At 37.7% G+C, this 26,844-nt stretch overlaps 1 protein-coding gene across 1 annotated transcript in view; it reads left to right on the top strand.

Moving 5' to 3' along the window:
• The window catches only part of MRPL13 (mitochondrial ribosomal protein L13), a 30,033-nt gene extending 5,741 nt beyond the window's left edge, over positions 1–24,292 (top strand). The window contains exons 4-7 of the mRNA XM_069854593.1: positions 1,092–1,152; positions 7,315–7,401; positions 7,735–7,856; positions 23,979–24,292. Coding sequence (XP_069710694.1) covers positions 1,092–1,152; positions 7,315–7,401; positions 7,735–7,856; positions 23,979–24,003 — 295 coding nt within the window. The 3' untranslated portion in view covers positions 24,004–24,292. The remainder of the gene's footprint in view (positions 1–1,091; positions 1,153–7,314; positions 7,402–7,734; positions 7,857–23,978) is intronic.
• The last annotated feature ends 2,552 nt before the right edge of the window (positions 24,293–26,844 follow it).

The following is a 26,844-nucleotide window of genomic DNA, read 5'->3' as shown; positions in this document are numbered from 1 at the left end:
AAGTGTAGTAATCAAACTATGACAATGATTAGTTCAGTCAAATAAGAACAGTTACTCCTATTTTATACAGTGACAAGTGACAACTCTAGATAATAATCTCCAAGTGTTGAAGTGTACCCAATCAGGAGATGAATAATCATCACATTCAGAAAACTAATTTTGCTAGTACTTACGTTTAAATCCTGAAATTCCTTTGCTGAATTGCTTCTTGTTCAGAGTTGATGGAAATTAAGACTTTCTCCTTTCTCCTCAACCCCTCTGACTTCTAAAAGATTGTCACTAAAAACTTCTAAGTTAAAGCACTTCCTTAACTAGCTGAATTGGTTTTGAGTAAGCGAAAAGAATTGTACAATAAAAACAAATATTTAAATCTCTGCAGCTCTCTACGTGGACAGGTTTTAATGATGTGGGATTTATTTTCATTTCATTTAGGATGATACCTAGTAGTATAATTAAATCAGAATGAAATCCAAATTTACCTGACATCTGTGTCATTTTTTTCAACTACCATATTCATTCCTGCACCAATGTATTCATTTAAACTATATGTTTAAACGTGAATTAGCACGACTTCACAATGTGACATAAACTTTAGGATGATGGATCCATTGCAGTACACTTCTCTTTACAGGAAAGTCACATATTATTACTGTAGCTACACCAGATTACATTAAAGGTTAGCTAAAATAATAAGAAAATAATAAATACTGTTCAAAATTATTGTCTTGTATGTCATCCACAGACTGCTTGTGAGTCATTATCATTATGAAACATTTCCAGGTTTTGCATCTTACTCCCACTGTGTTCTGTGGCTGTGCTGGTGTGTTTAATAAGCAGTTTTAAAAGCATATCCATCTGCTTGTGAAACACAAACTTTGTAATACTCGAGTGAAAGTAAAATTGGCATTAAGCTTGGATGCTTGGCAGGATAGAGTCTATCTAATACAATATAGTTGTTGGCCTCATGAAAATAACTTCTGTTTTTGAATGGCTTATAATACTGTTACACTGTTCAAGACGTAATGATATTTGTGTTAGCATCGTGCTTGAGAATATAGTGTTGAGCTTGTGTGTTGTTGCTGTTTTTGTAGCTATCCTGGTGGTTTCAGACAAGTAACTGCCACTCAGCTCCATCTGAAGGATCCAACTGCTGTAAGTGTTTTACATTCTTCCCTTTCATATGTAAAGCTGAGTTTTCTTTTTCATTTAGCTATTATTAACTAGCTAGTATTAAGGATCAGTTATCTGCTGCCTCGAGCTAAATTACAAATATGCTTCTAAGGGCTCTTAGGAGCTTGACTTGTGGCTGCGTGTTAGACTGTAGATTGTGCTTTCATGCTGTCCAGATGAGCAGGTTCATTTGCTTCACTCACTTTTGACCAGTTCACTCACTTTTAATTTCAGAGGTCGGACCTTTCTCATAACAAAACTGCCTCAAGTTAGACTGAGCTAAATTGTACTTCAGTAAGTTAACAACCCTGCTAGTTATTTAAAAGCCAGTGAGAATAATGCTGTTCTTGAAAATGTTAGAAAGTACACCTGCCACTTTCTCCCAGTAAAATTCAGTGTAGGTTTTCTTAAATGACTTTTTTAAAAACTTTTTTCTTCATGGTCTAGGAAAGAACTGGAAATGCTAATTACGTTGAACTTGAGTCTCTTAACAGTCTAATAAGACATGTAGTAATAAATTCTGCTGAACGAATGTTAATGTGTTTGTTACTGATGAAAAAAAACAGGACGTGAACATTTTGGGATGTTGACTTCTGCAATTATGAAATTACTTTTAGTAGGATGTTGAACGGTCAGTATTGGAAGACTGAATTCTCCAAGTACTACCGTTTCAGAACATGAGGCCCACAGAGATTAATAGATTATCTGTTTATTTTGACTTCAAAATGCTTTGTCTCGAGTTACCTTACATCTAAAACACAAAAATGATTCTTCCTTTTCCTAGAGAAATTTTGTCTGCTGTAAAATTCTTGAGTTTTGTCAATGAATTTTTTTACCTGTGATTTAGAAATCCGGGTTTGTACCAAGGGTCTTTTATGGAAGACATTGTACAAGTACTCAATGAAAAAAGTTATCCACCATATGAATTTGCGTCAGTTTTGTTTTACGTTTTGTAATTTATTTCTATCTTTAAAGTGAAATGAAATCCTAGTGTTTGGTATTATTTTCTGTCTAGAAATCTTCAGAACGACTTAAAGCTTTTGGGAACAGTCTCCAAGATTGATGCCATTCCTTTGGCAATTATTGGTAGTTCTGTGTCTGAAATGGATTCTTCTTTCCATTTTTGCTTTAGGCAGATGCTGTGCACTGGAAGGCAGTGTAACACAACTTGTTTGCTAGGGCCTGAGAAGTGGATGTTCTGTAAATTACTTTCTGGCATTCATTCTGAAATACCTCTTCTCTTGCCAGACACATAGATGAATTTCTGTACAAACAGAGAGGAGGATTGAATGCATTGCCAATATCCAAAGCATGTTGGACAGAGGCTCAGCAAATGCTGATGTGGCTCAAGGCTTGGTCTAATTTACCAAGGGAAACTTGTTGGGGTTTTTTTTAACATACTCATGGAGGGCCTTCAGCAATTAACTCTTTGATTCTATTGAAAATGAAGCATTTGGATATCCTTCTCATAAAACTTTCATATATATTTGTGTCATAATTTAGTATGATATATTCTTCCTATATAGCTGTTGCAGGTTTTCATTGCAAGAGATTTTATGGCTAGCAACATTTACTTAGTGGTTGAATTTTTTTGTATGAAATACATTGGGATATAAGAAAGATGGGAACTATGACAGTGTTTGACTAACACGTTTTATTTTTAACATCAGCTATTAAAACTTGGAAAAAAAATGCAGTAAAGAGAACAGTGATGCCGTTATCATGCAGACTTTTATAAAAAATCACTTTATTTCATTTTTTTTTTAATTAAAAGGAGACCTTTACTCTTAGCCAGATTAAATTCAATTCCTGTGAAGCCAGTAGAATTTGATAGGCTGTCGGAAGTAGACTGTATTTTTCTATGGAATCAAAGTCTTCATTCTGTAAAACATTATTTTCATCTTGGATGCTACTGCTTTACTCAGCCCTTGGTCCTGTTGTCTCCTGCTAGCTCATCCTGGTAGTAATCCATCAGATGAGTCAACGTTATTTTTAGACATAGTGTTGTTACAGAAAATAAGGCATTAAATGAATGGAAGAGAGTACTTCCAAGGAAAAGGATGTTGACATAACACCTTGTAAACTTGCCTGGTATTACATAGAGATTTTGCAGTGGATGTCAATTTATGTAAGAGATAGATTAAATTTTGTAAGATTCCTCTGTGTGTGTATAGTAGGACTCCAGTACTGCTTGGCATTGTCTTTACTTACAAATGTCTAAATTCAAACATACAAAGCTTTGTTTAAGCATAGTTTCTAGTATACAGAGAAGCTAGTTTTAAGAAAATCTGGTACACAGCTAATAGCTAATTTAAAAGGTTATAATCAGTAATTTGATGCAAAATTATGTAGTTTATATTTACACAGAAGGATGAAAGTCCTAGGTATAGCTGTCAGAATTTAGACATGTTTACTGCAGTATGATTCAATAATCATCCTTGATGATTTCTAGCTCCTTTATAAGGTACTAAGAATAGTGATGGATGATGATCTAATGCTCTCGCATATGGAGGTTGACATCATTGTAAGTGTCTTACTGACTTTGGACCTTTATTTTCTTTGCAGGTGGTAGCCAGTGCTTTAGAAGTGTTTCTACATGCACAGTTTTTCATAGGACTAAAGGATGATTTAGGTTGAAGAGAACCTTAGGAGACTCCTACTCAAAGCAGCGTAGCTGTTAGGTTTGATAAGTCTTCTGGAGGGGCTCATCCAGACTCCTCTTGAAAGCCTCCCATGGCAACCATTTCTAATCCTTAATTTTACTACTTAGTTGAAAGGAGTAAAAAAAATAAAAATAAAAAGCATTCTCCCTATTTTAAGTGTTTGGTCTCAGACGTATAACTTCGTGCCCGAGAATGGCTTAAGTATTACATTTTTCCCACTACTAAGTATCTTTTATGTTAATATGGGGAAGTGAATACAAAAAGAGGTCTGCGTATTTGTTGTTTTTTATAGAACTTGAAGTTCAGTGTTCAACACCTTAGAAATTTTTTTTTTCTATGGAAGGGTAAGAATTACAGTGTGTTGCCAAAAAGATATCAAAAGTGTGTATTCTAGCACATTTTGACCTTTAGCATCTTTCACTTTCTTTGGGAGGCATGAGAATGGAGCATTGGGGAATCTGTTTAAAATTTGCAGTATTTTTAGTCATCTGCTCTGCTGGAGAATAGCAGAGAATAGCTCTCGTCAATTGGACTTGGCCAGACTACTTTATGAAGTGCTTATTGAAGAAAAATAAGCTGCTTCACACTTCAGCCTTTTCTTTTGCTGAAAGAAATGCAAATCTTTGGACCACCCATAGATGAGCGTATTAAATATATTCTTTAGGTGCAACAGGACACTTCCTTGCTGTTCTTCAAGTTAATACAATACAGTATCCGTATGGTATTAATACTCTCTTAGGATGTATTTTAGAGCACAACATTAATTTCCACTGTAGGTTGGTAAGAAAAATGTTTGAAAGGCTTGGTGCATTTTCTTTTCTAATAAGTATTCTTGACAATAAAGGAAACCGGTAAACCTTTTTATTTTGAGACACAGGTGTTAGAAATGCAGAGCAGTTTAGGGTTTTCTTGTTTTTAATAAAATTTGTGGAAGCTTTTTTTAGCAGAAAAAGTGCTGATAGGCATGAGACCAAACACTTTCAAAATTAGGCTTCAGATTACTTGATACAGGAAGACTAGATGATGCTTTTTAATTGTCATGGATTTAAGAGGGAGCAAAGATTGGAAGAAAACTTTCTGTAATAATATTAAGGCTTTGCATTAAAATGGCTGCAAAATGTTTTGATGGATCTAGTCTGTTGAACCAGGTAGTAATACTGTCAGGGCAAAGCTTTCAATCATTTTTTTTCCTATTCTAATTGTAAAAGTAAGCAAAACTTGGCTAAAGTTTTGGGGGTTATTTTTGGTTGGATCAGAAATTCCCTTCCCCCCACCTCCCCCCCAAAAAAAAAAAGATTAATTTGTGTTTGGCTGATTCCAAATGCTCAGTGAAAGGATTGACCTTTGCAGTATTCAGAGGCTGTGGTGCCCCTGACAAAGAAATAATGGGCAATAACTGTTTGGAATGAATGTTACCTGCTAGGGGAGATTATTAAGCGAGACAGGATAGCTGTATTGGAAGTCTAATGTGAGGAAGCCTCCGGGGATATCGGGGTTCTGGTTTGTTCAGCTACTGGCAATATGAAGGGGCTTTAAAAGTTCTAATTCTCCTTTTGAATGCTCTTTAGCAACTACTTGCTTGTATAGACTTGCCGTTATATCTACATAATAATGATCTTTTCAAGAACAGCTTGGACAGAAAGCATGGTTGAATCTTGCTGTTGGTACTTGAAAGCCTGTTTTCTTTGCATCAGTGAGGGGTGGTTAATATAATAATACATACATACCAAAAATCAGTTACGGAAATACAATACTGTTTTATTTTCTTGCTGTGGAGTAATAGGTTTTGATTAAGTAGAGCAAAAGTCTAGATTAGTAGGCACACAAAAGTGTGGCATAGAGGAAGAATGTTGTTATAGAACCCACTAGCTGAAAACTTTTAGGTGCTCTAAATGCTGTCTCAGTCTTCTGCTTAGCAGTATACAAAAATGCTTCCTTTTTAAAACAAAATAATAATCCATTTCTTATTTGTATTAATTAAAGAATACATTAAAATGTTAAGTTTTTAAGCGCAGAAAAGTTGTGAAAAACAAAGGCACGCAATGGATGTTTGTTTATTAAATTTTATTAGAGAAGGTATCAGCGCTATAGATTACTCTGCCGAACCTGACGTATTTGTTCTATCATCATAAGTTATTGTATTTGTCCACAGATCTGTGGTACTGGTTGTATAACATCTGAAAATCTTCATAATGTTGAAGTTTGTGTAAATGTCTTCATAGTTTCTCAAAGCATATGGTATCTATTTATGAGGATCCTAAAACAATGTTACTGTCAGGCAGCAAAATGGAAACTACACTGGGGCTAAAGAATCTTGATTGTTTACTAACTTCAGAATCCAAGTAGAAATGCCTGCAAGTTTAAGAACTTGCACTTTTCACTTACAACAATTAATCATTCTGTCCTGACTATGTAGTTCAGCTGGGAACTCTGTGATAATTATCTCTAAAATTTTGATTCCATTAATTTTACCAAAAGAAGCAACTTCCCGCAGTACACTTCTCAAAATATCCAGATGACTGGGTGATTTGTTTGTGTTTAGTTCACTGCATTTCATCATGACTTAGTGTCTTCTGCTTAACATTGGGCTAATCACACCTCAAAAATTTCTTATTTCAAGCTAGTTTGTGTCTGGGTGTCTTGGAGCACAGGCAGAACAGGTGTTCTTTGACTTAAAAAATTGCACATAGGTCTGCACTAAATACTTCACTGTCCTTAATAAAACCCTTCTTGTCTCCTACAGTTGCATGCCTTGTTTACATTTAAAAATGTTACTGACTTGGGTGAAGTCCATAACAATGTGTTTTGTATTTAAATTACAGGCATCTGAACTAGACTTCAAAAGAAATCCTGCTGAATTTTGTTAATTTTCAACCTACATCTAGTGTAGATGTGCAAATTCTATTCATTCCTGGTGCTCGGAAGTGAGATTGTTTATCTGGAATTAATAGCAAGGGAATAAATTATAACTACATGTGTTCATAACTCAATATATTGATAGGTCAGCTTTACTTAAGATACTATGCATTACTTACGTAGACATTTCAAACACAGCAAATCAGTGTTAAACTATTTGCTGAGAACATTTGGTAAATTTGTTGAACTCTATCTACTTTTTTTTTTCCTCTGTAACTTGTATGTATAAATATGCAATACGATATGGAGTTACCACAAGATTCTCAATTATTTTCAAAGTTGAATGATCATATGCAATCATCTGCGATGCTAAATATAGATCTTCCTAAACCAAAATTTTCTATATGGCTGTTGGAGTAAGTGTTTATTTGACTGGGGGTGAATATTTCTTTTTTCCAGAACAGTAAGTCTAGAGCACCTTCGGAATGTGGTGCCAGAGTTCTTCAGCATGGAAGAAGTTGACTAAAAAGAGGTTCAGTGACCAGTGGAATGGGCAGAGGGACACACAGCTTAGCTTTTCCATGTTATTTGTAGACTATCTGATTGTTACCTTATCTTTCCTCAGATTGTTAAACTGACTGTTTATAGAATGCTCCCAAAAAATCTTCAGAGAAGAACTATGATGCAGAGGCTGCACCTTTTCCCAGAAGATGTAAGTAGTCATGCAGTTACATTTTCATTCCTATGTGATTTGTAGTTGAACAGTGAGTGTTAGCAATAGCAGCATTCTTGTCTAAGAAGGTAAATTAAGAAAAATCAAGCTTCTTTTTATTTATGTATCTAAATAGAGTTGAAATGTTGATGCATTTTTCTTTATTATTTCACAAAATTGTGAGATATAACATGTGAGAGAATGTTGTCTGTATTTAGGCGAAACACTTAGGGTGTAGGATGCTGTAGCGTTGACATTTTGATCTGAATTTGGGGGTAAAGGATGGTGATTTTTAAGCAACCAGATAGCTAAAACTGGTCTTATCTGCCTCAGGTTATTCCAGAAGATATAGAGAAGAATCTCCTACAAGAGATTCCTCAGCCACGTGTAGTCCCCAGGAGGCTGGATGAGTATACGCCAGAAGAAATTGCTGCCTTTCCGAAGGTTTGGACTCCGTAAGTATCTTAGATTTGTTTAAAAGGACACTTTGCCTTTATATGGACTGTATAGGTTCTCACATTATCAGTAAGAGAAAATAGTAATGATTTTTCTCTTTTTTTTGGAGAGAGGAGGTCATTAAAGCAAAGGACAGTCATATTAGAAGGGAGCGGTTGCTAATATTTTTGTATTTCTGGCCTTTCTTTTCATGAGAAAAGCATTACCTAAAATGATGTTTTCAACTCTTCATCAAAATGAGTTGAGTAAAAAACTTCATTACCCTTTTTGAATCGTATGTGCTTGGTTATATGTAACTGTTAGCCATGGCCAAAGGCAACATCATGTGGCTGTGTGAGGGAATAATGCTTTGGAGGGGGGAACCCTTCAGATTTTCTCTATAGGAGGGGAAAGAATTCTGCTAAATCAGACCTTGGAGAGTGGATCTTTGGCAGGGAATATACCGCGTTTTTAGTTTGATAAGTGTTTGTTTTCCATGTGCAAAATCATTTTCACTGTAGTTGTGTGGCATAGGAATGAGTATCTGTGTTTTGCTTTATACCACTGCATGCAGCATTGAGTCAACTGGCTAGTGAAAATAATGTGTTACATTCAGGATATTTTGTGATTAGTACAACCTGTTATAGAAGGGCAGGTAAATAAATTAGCAGTTACTAAACAGCCTGTCTTATCATAAAATTTGAAATCTCTTGAATTCCGAATGCTGGATTTCTTTTAAGTGCTAAAATCAAAAAAACTGTGGGAATGAACCAAGCAGAGTAGATTATGTTCTGGAGTCTTCTAGGTGATCGGGTCTGACTTGTGCTCATTATAAATATGTAGAATTTAATGTGGTTTTCGGTAGGAAAAGGTTAAATATCAGGTGAATGTTATATGGAGAACACCTGAAAGAATTGTGTTCTGTGCACTAAAAGAAAGCAAGTTTGTTTATGCATCCAGACACTCCTTTGTGATCATACTTGCTTAATATGGGTTGACTTAGGTCTTTGTTCTAAAATACGGAAAGGGCGTTTCCAGCGTAAAAAGAAGAGCATTTTGAAAATTAGTTGGGTTTTGTTTTAGTTTTCCTGTGTTCTCATGAATGTGGGTAGTACTTTCAAAAGCTTATTGAAAAATCAGTTGTACTTAATGCTCCTGATTCTAGATGATACTACACAGAACTGACACGGAGACTTCATTTTAATCTGAGGCACCTCATTGTTACAGTCTCCCTGGAAAGGGAACAAAGTCCAGTAATGCTTTAAGCTCTCTTTGGGGGTAAATAGGTAGACTGATTTAGACTTTCTCTGATGTGTATCAGTTGTACCCTTTCTATGTTTGTTTTTATCCTCACTCCTGAATCTCCCAGTTCCTGTGAGTTTTTATTGGATTATGCCCAAAGAAATTTAGACTCTACAGCAATGACTAGAATTCTACAGTGGGTTAAAGCTGATAAGTCTCTCATGCCATATGGTATATTATGCTTGCATGTAACTGTCTTTAGTATTAATAAAGATTCTCACATATTAATTCAGCACTGAATTGGAAACCAGCACTTAGCTTTAACTAATTGGGTGTGTCCTTTTGGTCAAGGAAACAGTGTTATGCTGCTGGAGCTTTTGAAATGCTTTTCTTTGTCCTCATGCACTGCTCTAGTTTAGTTTGAGTTCATCTTGTTTGAGTTCATCTCCTCAGCACTGGACCATCTTGGTTGTGTTGACCTGTAGGTGCATGTGGCAGAGGACGAGTAACCTTGACACCATCTAGTTTAGTCATTGCTGTCAAGCTAAGTTTCCCAATAGCTTCATGTTAGCATTGAAATAACTACTTGAGTGTGTTGATCTTTGGGGAAAATCTGCAGGTAAGAACACTAATAAAGCTAGATTGAAGCTAGAATTCCCCTCCCATCGTATCTTGGAATAATTCCTTCTGGAGGAATCCAAAGAACAGAGTGAATACACGTTTTTTTTAATGGTTTCTTTGCTCTGCAGTGGGTTTTGGGAGGTGCTATCAGTATAGAATCTTTTTTCCTCAATGCCAGTTACAGAAGTTGGGGAGCACTGCTGCCCTGGAAGCCCTACAGTTGCAGCAGATTTGGAGGCTTCTAGCTGAAAGGGTGATAGTGCTTCTGTGGGATGGGTGGGTAGCTTGCGTGGGGGATTCTGATGAAAAGAGCCAGCGGACTAGGTGGAATTGAGAGGAATATAGTAGAGGGTCTGAAACGTGTGTAAGAGAATGTTAGGGAGGAGTTAGCAGGCTCTGGGTGGAGTAGGGGGAGACAAAGGAGAGTTTAAGAGTGCTTTAATGCTCAGAGTGGAGAGACTGGGCCAGGAGTTTCCCTTCAGTCAGCTACTCCAGCTAGAGCCACTTTTAAAGACAGGAGGACATACCACTGCTTGCATACCTTTGCTGTGTTGGGCTTCAGTCCTACCTTCTTTTCTTCTCTCAGGAATTAAGTCCCAGCAGAGGGATCGAGAATGATGGTGCTTATCTATCATCTCTCCACTAGCTGCAGGGCTCATCACTATAGTCATTGTTGTAATTTCAGTTTCTTGTCCCAGCCTGCAACCAGACCGTTGTGGATGTCAGATATTAGTGTCAAATAAATGAGTTTAAATTTAACCTTCACCTCACTTCTCTGGCAATTTTGATGTTGGGAAGAGTTTCCAATTAGAAGTAATGGGGAAAAAAAACAGTGCTTTTCACTCTGACTGTGGGAATAAATGTATTGTGGTGATTCTCTGGCACGCAGAGTACTGTTGGGAGGCAGAGCTCAGCTGCAAGAGAAAAGATAAAGAATTGAGCAAATTTGATAAAATAACTTTGTGATGCGAGATGTAAAACACAGTATAAGTCTGTAAAAGGGGCATTGAAGTGAGTTGTTGTGGTCACTGTTCTGAGTGAAGTGCCAGCTGGAGTGACAGAGAATAGACAGCTTTGCACCAAAGGCACTAAAAAAAAGGCTGTATGGATATCCAGCTGTAATAGACTTTGTGTTCTAAACTTTTTCTCTGTGTGGAAGCCCATGGAAGAAATAGGGCTTGCATTATTCCTTTCCAAGATTGTAGAAGCAGCAGAGATTTTAATATTTATATTTTCTTTAATGACTTCACCTGTTAGAGATGTACAGCAAAAGTATTTTTTTTAAAAATGAGTCAAAAAAAGGGACAAAATACTGTAGACTGCTTTGTTCAACAAACTAAAGGCAGGTTAGTTTAAAATCTGTATAAATCTAATACTCTTTACAGTTTCTGATGTACTGAAAAGGCAACTGTCTGATGTGAAAATCATTTTAGGAGAGTTTTAAATGTAAAGGGAATGTTAGTTGGTTCTTGGAAGTCCAGATATTGCAGTAATACATGTGTATCTCAGAATGCAAAACTGACTTTCAAGTCAGGTTCCTCATCATTTTATTCTTGTCTAGCTGACAGGCTGACCAGGCAGGTTGTGGGAACTGCAGCCTTGGAGAGGCTTAAAACCTGATTGCACAGGTTCCTTAGAAACCTGATGTAAAACTGAAGTTAGTCCCACTTTCAGTGGGGGAGTGATTCAGATGATAGCTTTTTGGGGCCCCTTGTGATGCCAATTATTTCATGGTTCTTTATGATGAAACTAAAGAAAAATAGATTAATATTTTAATAAACCCAAATGCAGAGGTTGCTGGTAGTATTAGTCCTGACTGGCTTTTCCTTGGGCTGTTGTTTGTTACCCTGTACTAGGGTCTTAGAAGTCTGAGTGAGAGCACACATGGCTAAAATCAGTAGCTTTTTCTTGCGCTCCATGTCCTTTATTTAGGATATAAAAGACCTCTATGTTTACTGTTTTGTACTTTGGTCTAGGAGCTTATGCAGAACCTATAGATAGCTTCCAAACAGTAAGAGGAATTCCAGAAGATGAAGGATGCAGAAAAACTATAAACTCAATTCTTTTCTTTTTTTAATTAAGGTGTTTTTAGTAAGCCTTTTCTGCCTTACATGGCTTTTTTTTTTAATTATTATTTATCATCCATGAAGTTCTGAGCCTGCTGACCACTCTGTGTGACAAGAGGGTAGAGGTTCAAAAGGGAATTAAATTCCTCCAAGAGTGGCTGGAAGGAATTGGAAGGAGACACTTTGTAGAACATCATTTTCTACAGGGAAAAAAAAAATCAGTTTACAAAGAATCACAGAATGACCTGAGTTGGAAGGGACTCAGAAGGATCATCAAGTCCAGCTTCTATCACTGCATAGGATAACCTCAACACCATGTGTCTGAGGGCATTGTCCAAGTGTTGAATATTGTTAGGCTTGGCACCATGACTACTTCTCTGGGGAGCCTGTTCCTGTGCTCCACCACCCTCTGAGCGAAGAACCTTTTCCTAATATCCAGCCCAAACCATCCTTGGCACATGCTCCTGCCATTCCTTCAGGTCTTGTCATTGATCACAAGAGAGAAGAGATCAGCACCTGCTCCTCCTCTTTCCCTTATGAGGAAACAGTAAACTGCTATGAGGTACCCTCCTCGGTCCCCCCTTCTTCAGACTGAACAGACCAAGTGATTTCAGGCTCTCCTTATGCAACTTGCCCTCTAGAACCTTCACCAACTTTGTGGCCCTCCTCTGGATACTCTCCAGTATCTTGATATTCTTTTCATACTGTGTTGACATTAGCCCTTTAAGAGTAACTATCATTTAGTAGAAAAGGTAAATGGAAAGCATAGCTTGTGTAAGGGTATGTAAGGCTATAAAATACAGGTCAACACAATTATGACTAGAGAATTAGTCTGCAAGGTTTTACATTAAAACTTACACCCAGGAAGTATACCTCACTGTATATAGAGGAGCCATAAGACGCACAACAAAGAAAGAAATAAATTACTGAATTTGTATGAGAAGTTACTAGTATTAGGAGGAAAAGAGCCTTTTTCTTTGTAATCTGAAGTAACACAAATTTCATTTGGAATGTGAAGAGAACTTCCTTGGTGCTGCTAATTATCTCGTTATAATGAGATAATTTAACCTATATTTTGTATCAAAGTGTCTTGCTATAGATGATTTTTTAAAGGCTTTTTTGCTGGTAATTTGAGACTGACACACCATAGACAAATATACAAAATTCAAGTGGAATGCTAAAACAGAGAAACAGTTTTTAAGGAAAGCACAGGTCCAGTGTGGAAACCTAGCGAAGAGTTGTTTTTTCAGAGTGTAGAGCCTTCCTGTCACCTCTCTTTCCACCACAGCAGAGTTCATGATCGGGCATCAAGCAGGGTCTTGTTCTATGAAAGCAGAGAATTAAATGTCAGCTTATGTCCAGTGAGAGAGTTTATTTGAGCATTCTTTCCTTTTATGCCTAACCTGACCCAACTGACTTCACAAATTGTGCAGAGCTTCTCTCTTAAATCCTTGATGGAGTGGTCTGAAATACATATGGTGGAAAACAGTGTAGATGCAGGAACGGTTAATACATGACTTCTCCAGACACATTTAGAGGGGAGAAAGATGAAAAACTAATTCCTTTGACAGAGTTTGATTTTTGTAGCTTCTCGCTCTGAATGAAACCATTATTTCAAGTGTGTTTGAAGTTTCAGATTGTATGTCTTTTAAATGAATTTTAAATAGAAATCATCACAGAATTCACCAGTCATGTATGACTAAGCAAACAGTTCTGTTCTGTAAAAGCAAGGATACATCAGATCATGTGGAATTTTTCCTGCTACGTATCATTTAAAAGTTGTTTAACTGCCTGAGTATATATATGGGTTTAGACAGTTTTAAATGCAGGAAATTGTTTTTGAAGAAATATTTAAATAAGAATGTTACCAAATATATAGAACAGCAGCACTGTGTTGTTCCAGTTAGATGGATGCATTCCTGAGAGTTTCCCTTAAGAAAGCAGAGCCGTCTGATTTCCAGGAGTGCATTTGGGCTGGTGCTGCTGTGCATACTGAGTGCCTGTTCCCCTGCCAGCCTTAGTGGGAACCCTTCTCAGGCCAGACTGCCTCTTGCTTGTCTGTCTGGGGGAAAAGTCCTTGAACACTTCTGACATTTTTAAAACTTGATGTATTGTAAACACGGAAATTTAGTTTAAGAAAACCAAACACCTTTTTAATGTTTATTTTTTTCTGAATGACTTGCCTGATTTCTGGCCCCCATCCTGCTTTGAGGCAGGGTTTGCAGAACCTGGCCTGAATCTGTTATTTATTTCAGCTGAACAGCACAGGCTGGATAGGGTCCTACTAATGACACAGCATGTCACCCTCATGGCATGGCACGCAGGTTTTTGGTAGTTCATCAGCAACACTCTGTGGCTTTGAAAGCAGAGAATCACAATATTCTCAGAAAGAAAAGTTTGTAGGTGATGAAAAACATACTTGTCTGACACCTAGGAACTGCAGATGGCTCTGATAATCCTCTTGCACTTCCTGTACTAATGATACAGTGATTGCAGCTTCCACTTCCAGTTCCTCCTTAGCTTTGTGTCTCTTAAAGCCAGCCTTGCCAACCTCAGGCAACTTGAAGCCTACTGCTGATGATCCTAGCAAACAAATTTGTAGGTACTGGTAAACAGAAAGGCTCAGCCACTGTTGCCTTTTCTATTTATTGTCTTATGACAGAACTGCAGCGGTAGTTGTCTTGCCCAATTCTACAGTTTCTAGTGTAAGTTCCTATTTTTAGTCAAATTATTTCTGGGGCGTAGTAGTAACAAAGCTGAATAAAAAGCCAGAGTTATCCTGGATGTGTGGCTGAAACAATGTTGTAGACAGTAATTTTGTAAATGTAAGGTGCTAGCAACTTTGCTTTATAAAGGTTTTTTTGTCTGTAAATTTCCTCATAACTTTACAAGGAATCAACACCACAAGACACCTTGCATTATATTGGACACAAAAGTGGTATTTGGGGTATTTCCAATCATGTGCTGTGTTACAAAAATTATAAATTGCAGTTAATACCAAGTTTGTAAAATGCTTGTTCTTCTGCAGTGATGTAATAAATAAAAAACTGGGGGATGATTACTCCAGCTTTATAGAGAAGCTTAGAAAGAAAAACCTGAAGATTTCCTCCAAAGATGGTGAGGTCTTGAGCAATTTTTATAGGGACCATCTCAAGTTTATTCATGAGCTCTTAAAAATTCTGAACTGAAATAAACATTCTCTGGCCATTTTCTTAGTTCTAGTTTAGTTGTAGAGTGTTTGCGGTGTTTTGGGGTTTGAATTGTGTGCTTCATGTCCTAGTGTTCGGTTCTTGGGACGTGGGGTGTTCCTGTACTACGGATAAGTAGTGTCTCCACACACACACACGTGAGTGCTCACCTCTGACAAAGAATGGCTGGCATGTATCAGTGTTCAGAGAAGAGCTAGCCAACCCAAGCTTCTGTGAAAGTCTTGAGCCAGTCTTACTTTTTCCTAAAACCAGAAATTATAAACCATGAAAAAGCTATCCTGCCAATACAGCCCAGTTCTGTTCCAACGTACTCTTCGAGGGGTCCCTCTGGAAGTTCATTTTCTGTGGCTTCTTTTATTCTCAGTAGGAATTCCAGTAACTAACTGGAGATCATTAACCCCCATTAAAATCCGGGAACTACCATTGATAAATTTTTATAGTAAGGGCATAAAAACATCTTACGATTTTGTGTAGAATTTAACTTGAAAGTCTTGAAAGTAACTGAGTCTCACATTTCAGTCTGGATCTAAATTCCCGTGGGCAAAAGGCCACACAGACCTTTCAGGAGAAAATTGCTTTTCTCTACATTAGGTTTTGACCACAGGCAGCAACTGGATACTGATCAAGAAGGGTCAGTAGCGTAATCATTTTAAAAGTCCAACAAATTTATGTTTAGATTGTTAAAAATAATTACTGTTTTTTTCTCTAGCATGCGTAAAACACACCAGTGCTACTGATTCCCATTGCCTTTTACTGGGGGCAGCTTGCTTTGTGGCTAAAACTAGACTTGAATGCAAGAGGTTTAATAAATGGCTAACTAGGCAGTTTTACTTCAGCTGTCTGAAGGCACTCTCAAAAAAAAGTTCCAAAGGTAGTTTCCCCTTCCCCTAAATCTGTTGATCTCATACACAAGAATGGAAACTAAATTAATGTGACTTGACAAGCAGTATGAGAATGGTTGTGTATGATACAGTTGAACTACTTGCCCAGATGAAATTAGAATTAGATTAGTTTTTAATTGTTCTTTTATAAATGACTAGATTTGCTTTTTTCACTTTTGGTGCTCAGTCAGTCTTGAAATCATTTCACTGTTCCTTTACCCACTTCTCTGTTTATTTGAAGAATAACGTAATTCTTTGGACAAAGCCAAGTGTACAGTGCTGTTCCTTCTACAGTCCTACAGTTTTTAGCAGAATATATCACTTCCAAGAAAACCCTTTCATTTGTAAAAAGCGTCAGCTTGCCAAGATGAAGTTCGCATGTACATTGCATTGATTTAACTTAAATCATTTTACAGGCAGTATTCGTATAATCCAGATCAAAATCTGTGATTGACAGTAATTTTTTAAACAGCTTAGTTCAGTTTTGCTTAATTCATTTTTAGGGAATCTGGGCTTGTCAACTAGTTTATTTTAAATAGTAATAAGCCATTCTTAATTTCACTAGGAGTACCTAAATGCATATTAGCGTTGGTTTAGATAACTTGGTTTACGGACACTTTTTAAAAATTAAAATAAGTGCTAGTTTTATTTACAAAAACAAACTGCAGTCAAGGACCACAAAAGTTTTATCTTAAGCTTTATGTGTGCAGGAAAGGGTTAGTCTTTATAGCTGTACTGGCATAACAGTATTGGTAAAGCCACCTCTGTTTTGTTATTAAATGCAGTTTACATTACTGTAGTTCATTCTCCAAGTGAAATAAGTTATACTTGTAGAAATGCTTTTCAGTCAACATGATAGTCTGCATGAACACTACACCAATTTGGAAACAGTTCTTTTGCAGAGCAAGAAGTTCCTGGTATAGCATAGGCCAAAGTAGTTATTATATATTATATATTATATATTTTATATATATATATTATATATATATATATATATATATTATATATATATATTATATATTATATAACATAATAGCATGTTAAATATCATTAGCTATTTCACTGGTTATTTTACCAGAGGTATAGAGGTACCCTGGGACAGTAGGTACATCAGTAGGGCCACAAAGTTGATCAGAGGGCTGGAGCACCTCTGCTATAAGGACAGGCTGAGAGAGATGTGATTGTTGAGCCTGAAGAAGAGAAGGCTCCAGGGAGATCTTATAGCAGCTTTCCAGTACCTGAAGGGGGCGTACAAGAAAGCTAGGGAGGGACTTTTTACAAGGGCGTGTAGTGATGGGACGAGGAGGAATGGCTTTAAATTGGAAGGGGGCCGATACAGATTAGACATTAGGAAGGAATTCTTCACAATGAGGATGATAAGGCACTGGAGCAGGTTGCCCAGGTTGTCACAAGTTGTGGATGCCCCATCCCCAGAAGTGTTCACAAGACAGGTTGAATGGGGCCTTGGACAGCCTGGTCTGGTGGGAGGTGTCCCTGCGCATGGCACTAGGGTTGGAACTGGGTGGGCTTTAAGGTCCCTCTGACCCAAGCTGTTTAATGATTCTGTGATTAAGATACTCAAAATTTTATAGTTGTATTCATAAGTTAACCTTAAAGTATGCCAGGCACACCACAAATTTCACACTGTATGTATTGTGTAACAGTTTTATACAGAAAAAAAAGAAATTATTTGGAACTTTTTTTATAAGAAAAGGCTAAAAAACACCTGTTGTCACTAGTAAGTGGACATTAAAGATGAGCCATAGAATTATCCCGTGTAAGCAGCTAACTGTCATTGGTTAGCAATACTTCCACATTCCTGTGATTACAACTTCTGTAAATATAAAGAAGAGCATTGCAGCACTATAGATCTACTGTACCTGCTACGTCACGGTAACTGTATCATAGGCTGGCTGAGGGCTGGAAACAGTGGTGTTATCAGTCCTCAAGATCTTTCCAGTAATCAGTCTTCCGCTATCTGTTGTCTTCTGTTAGGAACAGTGTTGTTTATAAACTGTTCTAAAAGATACATTTATGATCCAGGTGGTATCATTGGTTAACTACTTAACAAATCGGGATAATTTAGAAGGACTTTAGAACTACTTAAAGTCTGTCTCGTTGTGGTTTAGTTTTTCAGCCAAGTTAGGATTGATTTTATCCCTGTTTTTATTTGGAATTTTTGAAATTTGTAGGAGAACCAGGGAGGACTTCTGTAAAACTACACAGTCATCCTGAAGACTCATTTGGCTGTTTGGAGAACTCTGCTTTTCTGCAGGAAACAGGGGAAAAGAAAAAGGCGGGGGGTGGGGGGGAGGTGAAATCTTAAAATTCTTTGCTCTTGCACCACTGCTTTCAAGTTTTGTCAGTTTATTAGTGGGCAGCATTAATTAGCCTTAAGGCAATGACCTTTTACAGTGCTTATGCTGGGTTAAACCCTTTCTGAACACTCACTGTCATTGCTAGTGTGATAGCAGAAAGTATAGGGAATGTGACTATTGGTCACGTTCTCTAATGGTGAGATAAATTGCCTGCAGGAGAAGAGAGAAAACGCAGTTTGAGATCTTCAAAGCTTCTAGACCAGGTGCGCATTGCTGAGTCAAGAACAGGTATTGACAGGTCACTTCTGCAGCACTGACAGCCTTGCGCCTTAGCCAAGGCAGCTTTGAAACCATTAGTTAGCAATCATGAAGGCTTACAAGCACCCAGATAACTGTAGTAACTCCAAGAAATTAGACTCTATACAGTTTCTTTTGAAATACCTCAGAAAATACAACATAACAACAAAAATAGTCTTGAGTAGAGATTGTTCATGGATAAATGGATATGCAGGTTTTTTGAGCTTGAGAGAAGATAAGGTTGTGTTATCAAATGATGTTTTATGAGCAGCATGTGGCTGAAAAATCAGGCAAGTGTGTAACTTCTTTTGGAGGAAGAAGGAAGAGCAATATCTATTATAAATTATATTGTTATAGTGAATCTCTGTGCATTTAGACGTTCTCAGAAGCAGAATATTTAGATTAAAATGTTTTGAGAAGGTATTCTGAATTATTAAAAATTAAGAAAAAATATTTTTTAAAGGAATCAAAATGCTTTAAAGGATTGTAAAGTATCTTCTTTACATATAAAATAGACAATGTCGCGTATTACTCTAGAGTCTTAACCTTATTTTTGCCTTGAGGTAAGTAATGCTATTTTTCATCTGTCTGCTGTAAGGACTGTATTAGAAGTTCTCTCAGTCACCTAGAACTAAGGCAGAATAACAGCCCCCTTATTTTTTCTGAGACTGTTTTACCTCCACAAAACATTGCTAGGCAAAGGGAAACATCTTTACTGGAATGTGCTGACAAGAATTTAATAAAGATGGAGCTGTGTGGCAAGTCTGTTCAGATCTGATGGAAATGAATGCTCACTCCAGGGGTTGACAGTTGAACACACTTAACTTTTGGAAAGGGTCTCTGTTCTGTCCACTTTGACAGGAAAAATGCCTTAGGAAGAGCACATTTCACAGCATATTGAAAAATAATGTTGAATATTATGTGGGGGTTCCCAACATAGTTGCAACTATGCAAGTCAGTCTTTTCGTACGTTAGTTTGAGTTTGCCATCTGAGATATTCAGAGGCTGAGGTCATAGCTTCATGAATATTTCTTTTGGCAAAAGACTGTTTTTAAGTATCATCCATCACTTTTCCTGCCTTTTTGCTTGTCTAGCAATGGAATAATAATATAAAAGATAATTTTGTTTTATGCAGCTGCACAAACTGGTGTATGTTGGAGTTGATGGGGGTTTTTAGGGAAGCTGCTTAAGTTACTCTTCTGCTAAGATACATGATGACCAAATTTGAGTGCTACTTTAGCACAGATGGTTTAAGCTCTGTTTGGAATAAATAAAATGGATCTTTACTTAAGGTGCTACGGGAAAGCCTTGCCTTTCTTCACTGACTTGAAGAGACTTAACCTCCTTAGGCTAATGCTTCCCATTGTAAGTTCTGTCTTCGGTGTATGTGCAGAATTCACACATCTACAGTTTTGTCTGAAAAGCAGTTCTAACTTCATTGTTGTACTATACCACAGACCAAATTCAATATTTCACAGAATGTCTGAGGTTGGAAGGGAGCCCTGGACGTCATCTGGTCCCACCCCTCTGCTCAAGCAGGGCCACCGGGAGCTGGTTGCCCAAGACTGTTCAAGTGGCTTTTGAATATATCTAAGGATGGACGCTGTCCGCTGCTGCCCTGAGCAACCTGCCCCAGTACTCCGAAAAACTTGTTTCCTGAGTAGATACTAGACAAGATTTTATTCTGCTTCCTACAGAATCATACTGTGTCACAGGACCATAGTATTTTTAGCTGTATGATTTCTAATATAGCATCTACAGCAGTAGTATTACTGCTGTCAGTGATGAAGCTTCTCTGATGTGCAAGTTATGGTGTAGGCTAAAAAGACACAAACTGTAGCTGTGATTTTGGTATTTTGAAGAGGCATTTGGCTTATCTTATAATGGGACTTTAGTTTTAGATATGATGGGTGGTTGTTTGTTGTTTTTTTTAAATAACTGCACATTCATTCCTAATACTTAACTGTTTCTTTGTATGTTGTAGGCTGGAATGATTGCCATTAACACCTGTCATTGATCAAAAGATAAGAATAACAATTCTTTTCAAAATAAAGGCAAAGTCAAGGCTGTTTAAAAAATTGACATATGAGTAGAGCAGCTTTGTGTAGGATGTTGGTTTAGAGAGAGGTATACTCAGTTACAGGAGTGTGAGAGAAATCAAGATTATGAAAAAGTCTGAACTACATCTAGTGTGCCTTTAGAGAAAATCTTAAGCTATGTACTAGGGCTTAGCTTGACCTTGGTCTTCTTTTGTGGAGTGCAGAGCAGATTTCCCTGTAAATGGGAAAACTCTTGTTCCATTTAATTTCTTCACTGTTCAAGAGTGTAGAACTGGTATCTGTGTTAAAACACAGAGTTTATGTGAAATATCTTAATTCTGCAGGTTTTGGGAGGAAGAAAGCACTAGCAGTTACAGTGGGGACCACTAAAAAAACTTGTTTTCCGTAGCAAAAACTGATCCTGTAAACTGCACAGAGTTGCAGGTCTATTTTTGTAAGGTTCAGTGACTGCAGTTTATCAGAATTTTACATACAACTGTATCCAACATCCAATATTACCTTGTGGTATTTCTGAGTATGCAGAAAAGCTGGAAGAATTTGAGAAATTTAAGATCTGTAATCAGAGCTTAGGATCAGCTCTTCAGTTTCTTTTACTCAATAGTAAACTATTTGTTAAGAGAGAAGCACTGAGAAGAATGGTGTAATAGGGTGTTAATTTAATTTGCTGACTATTTTGCCTAGAATTCACTGGACTCCATCTTATTGCTTTTTATGTGCAGTGTATAATGTTAGTGGGACAAATGCGTTTTTACTTGTTTTGGTGGCAGACATCTGCTGCACAGACATGCATATTTTCACTGAACCTGTAGTACTTTGCCTTTCACCATTGATTTCAGAGATGCTAGTTCCCACATTGTGTCCCACTTGTCTCAGAAGCCTGCTACCAATGTACAGCAAAATATTTTCCCAAGAATGTTACTTTTTCAGAAGAAAGAGAGAGAGAGAGAGAAAGAGAGAGAGGGAAGAAGCCGTGTGAAGTGTTGCCTTTGGGTGAATTTCTGAACCATCTCTTCTAGGAAATATAATTTGCTTTGTTCCAAAGGCTTAATCTCAATGCTTTGCTGAAGGAGGGCAAAAGTGTTCTATTGACAAGAACGCTCTTGCATGGATTTTTCAATGAGCAATTATGCATTGGTGTTCTCAAGTGGTTCATAATTCTCGCTGAGTAGACAACGTTTTTGTGGGTTCATATTCTTCATCTGACAAAATATTTATCACACCGTTGCCAAAGGCGGTGTTTTTCAAGGCTTAGCTTTCCCAGTGCCAAAGACTCTTTAAAGGCAGAGATTGTGGCCTTTAAAAGCCAAGTACTAGTAGGCATAAAACCCCCCTGTGACATTAGAAAAGGCTTTAAAAACTTTTATATTTGTTCACACAAGTGTCTCGGTGTAGAAAATCCTGCCTTTAAGCTTCATTAACTTTATAAGACTGCAAACTAAGAGTCCATTGTTTTATGCATTTAACTTTAGGACAACAAGCATTACAGTTGAAATACTGATTACTATCAAGAAAAAAAAAATTAAAATTGGATTTCCCCCAGGAACAAAGTACTGTGAGATCTCTTGCTCTACAGTACTCCAGTGTAACCCTAGATTGTGGTTGTAATGTCCTGTTCAAAGAAAAAGGCAAAATACTCTGAGCATTGTGGAAGTGGTTGAATCAGCCTATAAAAAAAGAGTAAAACTACAAGCTACAAGACAATGATTTATTTTCCATACTGCATCTCTGAAATCCTTCAGCACTGGTCCACCTGTCTAGGATGGATCCAGTGATAAAACAGCTCTCAAGTCACTACTCAGAATTTTTCAAAATCCTACTCTCCTAGCATACAAAAAACAGGGTGGTATAATGAAATCTGTACTCTGATATGCAGGGCTGAGATCTGAATAACAAAATTTAGAATATTTCTGAAGACTAAAATCCAGGATTTGAGGAAACATGACTTGATTCTCTAGTGCATATTAACTGACAAATGTTGAGTATGGTCAAGTCCAACATTGAGCAAGTATGAATACAATGGGTATGGTGCTTACAGTAGTTCTTTCATGCACAAAAGATACAAGTCCAAATGTTAATACAGAATATGCCATTTAAATGGAAGACAAAGACGCTTTGAGATTAATTACAGCATAAACACTAGCTTGTCTTTATGGTTGATCTTTAAAATTTATATAATCATCAAATTTAATATGATACACTTGAAATAGCACAGCCTGAATTCCAGCAGAGCTTTTACATAAGATTCTAGAGGCTTGTACAAGAATTGCTTGAATGACTGCACTTTGCAGTGCTATTATTTGAAAAATGCTAGATCTGCAACATAGGATTTTAATGACTAATTAAATATTAGATTTCTTTATGGCATCTCTGCAGCCATCTCAACTACCAGTCTGTGAGGTAAGCTGCCTGCTTCCACTTCTCTCTGCTTTTAATCTGCATTCATGAACAAAATTAATGATAACATTTACCACCATTATAAATTTAACTTGGTTTACTAGTGTAGGTTGCAGCTCTTCCTGTATTCCAGACTGTTTTCATTCCACTTCACAGCAAATCTACTCAGCCAGTATCCCATTACATGTCTACAAAATCTTTGTTATTACATCTCTTGTTCAGTTCTAGGGAGACACAGTTCAAGTTACCTGTTTCAATTTGTAGATGAAAGAAGCAATCAGAAGAATCAGGAGTAAAGGGCTGCTGTATTTGCAACAGGGTATATTGTGTTTGCGTATGGGCGCAGTGTGCTGTGAAGAGCAGCCCATTTGTGCTGTGCACACAGGATCCCTTAGGAATGTAGACTTGCAGCCAGCCCTCAACATTGCTCTGAAAACTATGATCTAGTCTGACCCCGTGCCTTATAGATTCAGGGACAGTGTGGATGTGTGGCACGCAGAGTGAGTGACACATGCTTGAATAGGAAATTGCAGACTATTAGAAACAGCAGCCTGGTGTCTGAATGCTTTCCACATTGTCATCCAAGCAGAAGTGATTACAGAACCTTTAAGATTTAAAGTAGATGTTTCCTTAAATCATCGGGTTTAATTCTTGTAGTTAGAGTTGTGGTGAACTATGCTGTTAACTTAAAACTTGCCATCTTATGCATGGAGTATTCAGGTTTTTAAAAGTGGAGACAAGTTGTTACTGATGTTTAAAGTCATGCTGAGACAATTCAGTTAAAGATACTCTTGTTTTGCTCAGTGTAGGTGGGCTTGTAAGAAATACTTGGACCAGGTAGTCCCGATGTCTGTAAATTCTTAGAGGCCTTAGTAAACTGCTTTGAATTGTTTTGTGTTTTTGATGTAATCCAGCAAATATTCATCACAACAAAACCTCAAGCACCAGAACGAGCAAATAAAAATAGTTATGGCTGTTATTGCATCCTTAAAGCAAAGCCACTGTAGTTTCCATTTATTTCCTTAATATTTATTTACCTTTTTTCCTCTCCCAGACCTAAAGATTTTCGAAGGAAGTAATAACTGCCAAAGAAGAAAAACTGCCACCAGGAACATCTCTTCTCCTTGGAAATAAAAAATTTCAAACTTGGAAGAATCTGTGCATCTCGGTCAACCCTTCTGTGCTGAATGGTTTGGACAGGTGTTAGCAAATTTGATTTGGAAGATCAAAAAAATTATTGTATCTGAAACAGCTAAGAATAGAGATTATGTTGTTAATACCACCTGTACTCTGTGTTGTATGAGCTGGTATTTATTAATTCCATTTGTTTTAATACTGTTATTAAAGAATTGATAAATGTTTTATGAATATTTACATCTCATGGAACTAGTATATTGTTCACCAAAATAAGTAACTTGCTCTAAAAGTGGCAGAACTTGAATTCCACCCAGTAAGAGTAGTGAATGATGGTCACAGAGCTCCCACGAATGGCACACTGTCAGTAAATAATCTGATTTGCTTTTCTGGTGGAAGAGGTTATCCATCCTTAAACAACTCAATGAATGAGAGGATGCCAGTCTTAGTCCAAAAAAAGGGAATTGTTCATGTAGAACTTGCTCTATCTTTGAGGGGTGTGGAAAAAAAAAACAAACCAAAACAGTGACTTGAGCTGTTCATTACTTCTGTAATATATCACATGGTTCTTTTGAAAGCCTTTTCTAGGATGCAACATGTCTTTACTATAGGAAATTCATGGAGGGATTTTGCTGAATGCACATCTGTGCAGGCCTGCAGTTTCCTTATCTATTTAGGTAAAGAAACCCACTGGAGTTACTGTGGTGGTGGAAGCAAAATCAGATTTATTCCAGAGCCAGATTACATTAGAAAAACACAGCTCTGCAAAGGAAGCAGTGCATATAGCAGATATTTGTGCATGGATACTGTAGTCCTGGTAGAAATGAAAGAAGTGTATGGAAAGAGGCATCTTGGAGGAGTGAGGAGGTGCTGAGCTTTGTGATGGTAATTTTTATGTCCTCTGGAAGTTTATCTCGCAGTCTTCAGCAGCCTTCTAGAAAGAGTGTTTATGCACAGTATACTTTGCCCATAGTTCTACCTGTTCGTTGTGAGCAAAGAATTATTTGGTCACCAACCATCATTTTTCATCCTGAAGCTTTGATCATCCCTTTGATAGGGAATGTCATACAGTGTGCTTGAAACACCAAAAATGAAGCCAAAGGGAAAGGAGTTCATGCTTACAGAGGGCCTGTTTGCTAAAGGGAGGAGGATTGCAGCATTTTACAGTGTGTCTGATGTTGGAAGAGTGATGTTTCAGTTCCAGCAGAACATGTTGCTGTAATACTGCAGAGCAGCAAGAACAGCAAGAATTTCAGTGGTGGTACTATCTACTGGATTGCATCTGAACAGCAGACTGCATTGGTGGGAAAGATACAGCTCCAGGAACAGCATAAGGTATGTAGGCAAGTAATGAACAGAATGGGAACTACCTTTTTTTAATAATCTTATTGGGTTTCAGACTCTTACTTATCTGCTCTGCATTTAAAACTTAAGTGTGCTCAATGACGACATCAAGATTGACTCTCCTCTTCTTTCTAGATGCTGAATAGTATTAAGTATGTCCCAAATACTACTTGACAGAATCACTAGGTTGGAAAGGACCTACTGGATCGACTCCAACCATTCTTATCAACCACTAAACTATGCCCCTCAGCACCTCATCCACGCGTACCTTAAACACCTCCAGGGAAGGTGACTCAACCACCTGCCTGGGCAGCCTGTTCCAGTGCCCAGTGTCCCTTTCTGTGAAAAATAATTTTCTGATGTCTAGCCTGAACCTCCCCTGGCAGAGCTTAAGGCCGTTCCATCTTGTCCTGCCTCTGTCACCTGGGAGAAGAGGTCAGTTCCCTCTTCTCCACAACCTCCTTCTCTTCTCAAGGGTAAACAACCCCAGCTCTCTCAGCCTCTCCTTGTAAGACACATTCTCCAGCCCCTTCACCAGCTTTGTTGCTCTTCTCTGGACTTGCTCCAGAGCCTCAATGTCCTTCTTGTAGCGAGGGGCCCAGAACTGAACACAGTATTCAAGGTGCGGTCTCACCAGGGCCGAGTACAGGAGAATAACCTCCCTGGATCTGCTGGTCACACGGTTTCTGATACAAGCCAAGATGCCACTGGCCTTCTTGGCCACCTGGGCACACTGCTGGCTCATGTTCAGTCAGCTGTCAGTCAATAGGAGAGTTGATGTCCATGACTTTCTGTCCACCAAGTGGAACACCTATGCACAGCTAGCACACTTTGGGCTTGCCGTGCTGTTCGTGAACACACCCATCCCTTTGGGGCTGCATAGTGTATTTTCTGAAGTGGCTGTCTCTCTATAGGAGTAGCTCTGTTAACTGCCCAGTGTAGTTTTTGTTAAACAGCATATGGAAATAACAGACAAGAAAGGCAGATCAGATGGAGAGATGTTTGGTGAGGAAAACTGGTGTTTTCTGTATCCGTTTTATGCAAGTGTCATACAGGAAGAAAAACATTTATTTATAATTGTATTTCATTATATGAAATAATGATTCTGTATTGGGCATTTACTTGGCTTCCAGATGAGCTTATCCTGGGGAATGTTCCTATCCAGTGAACATGCAGATTTCATTTCCAAGTCAGTAACCACGTTTAATTAACTAGTAAAAGTATTTTTAAAAGCAGTAGGATAAAGTAAACCCTCTTTATTGTGTAGGGACCTAGTACATATACTTTATTGGTGAGATCTGGGTGGCATCAGCTGTTCATCATGTGCTAAGTGCTTTGCAATCAGGAACTTCACTTTCTTAGGCAGTGTGGAAAAATATGAGACACTCCTGATTATTCAGACTGAATGCCGGAGAGAATGTTGACCATATGTATCTGTGTCT

Source organism: Phaenicophaeus curvirostris, chromosome 3 (genome assembly GCF_032191515.1).
Source record: "Phaenicophaeus curvirostris isolate KB17595 chromosome 3, BPBGC_Pcur_1.0, whole genome shotgun sequence".
In the NCBI taxonomy this organism is placed as follows: domain Eukaryota; kingdom Metazoa; phylum Chordata; class Aves; order Cuculiformes; family Cuculidae; genus Phaenicophaeus; species Phaenicophaeus curvirostris.
This window is presented reverse-complemented; position numbering and strand designations above follow the sequence as displayed.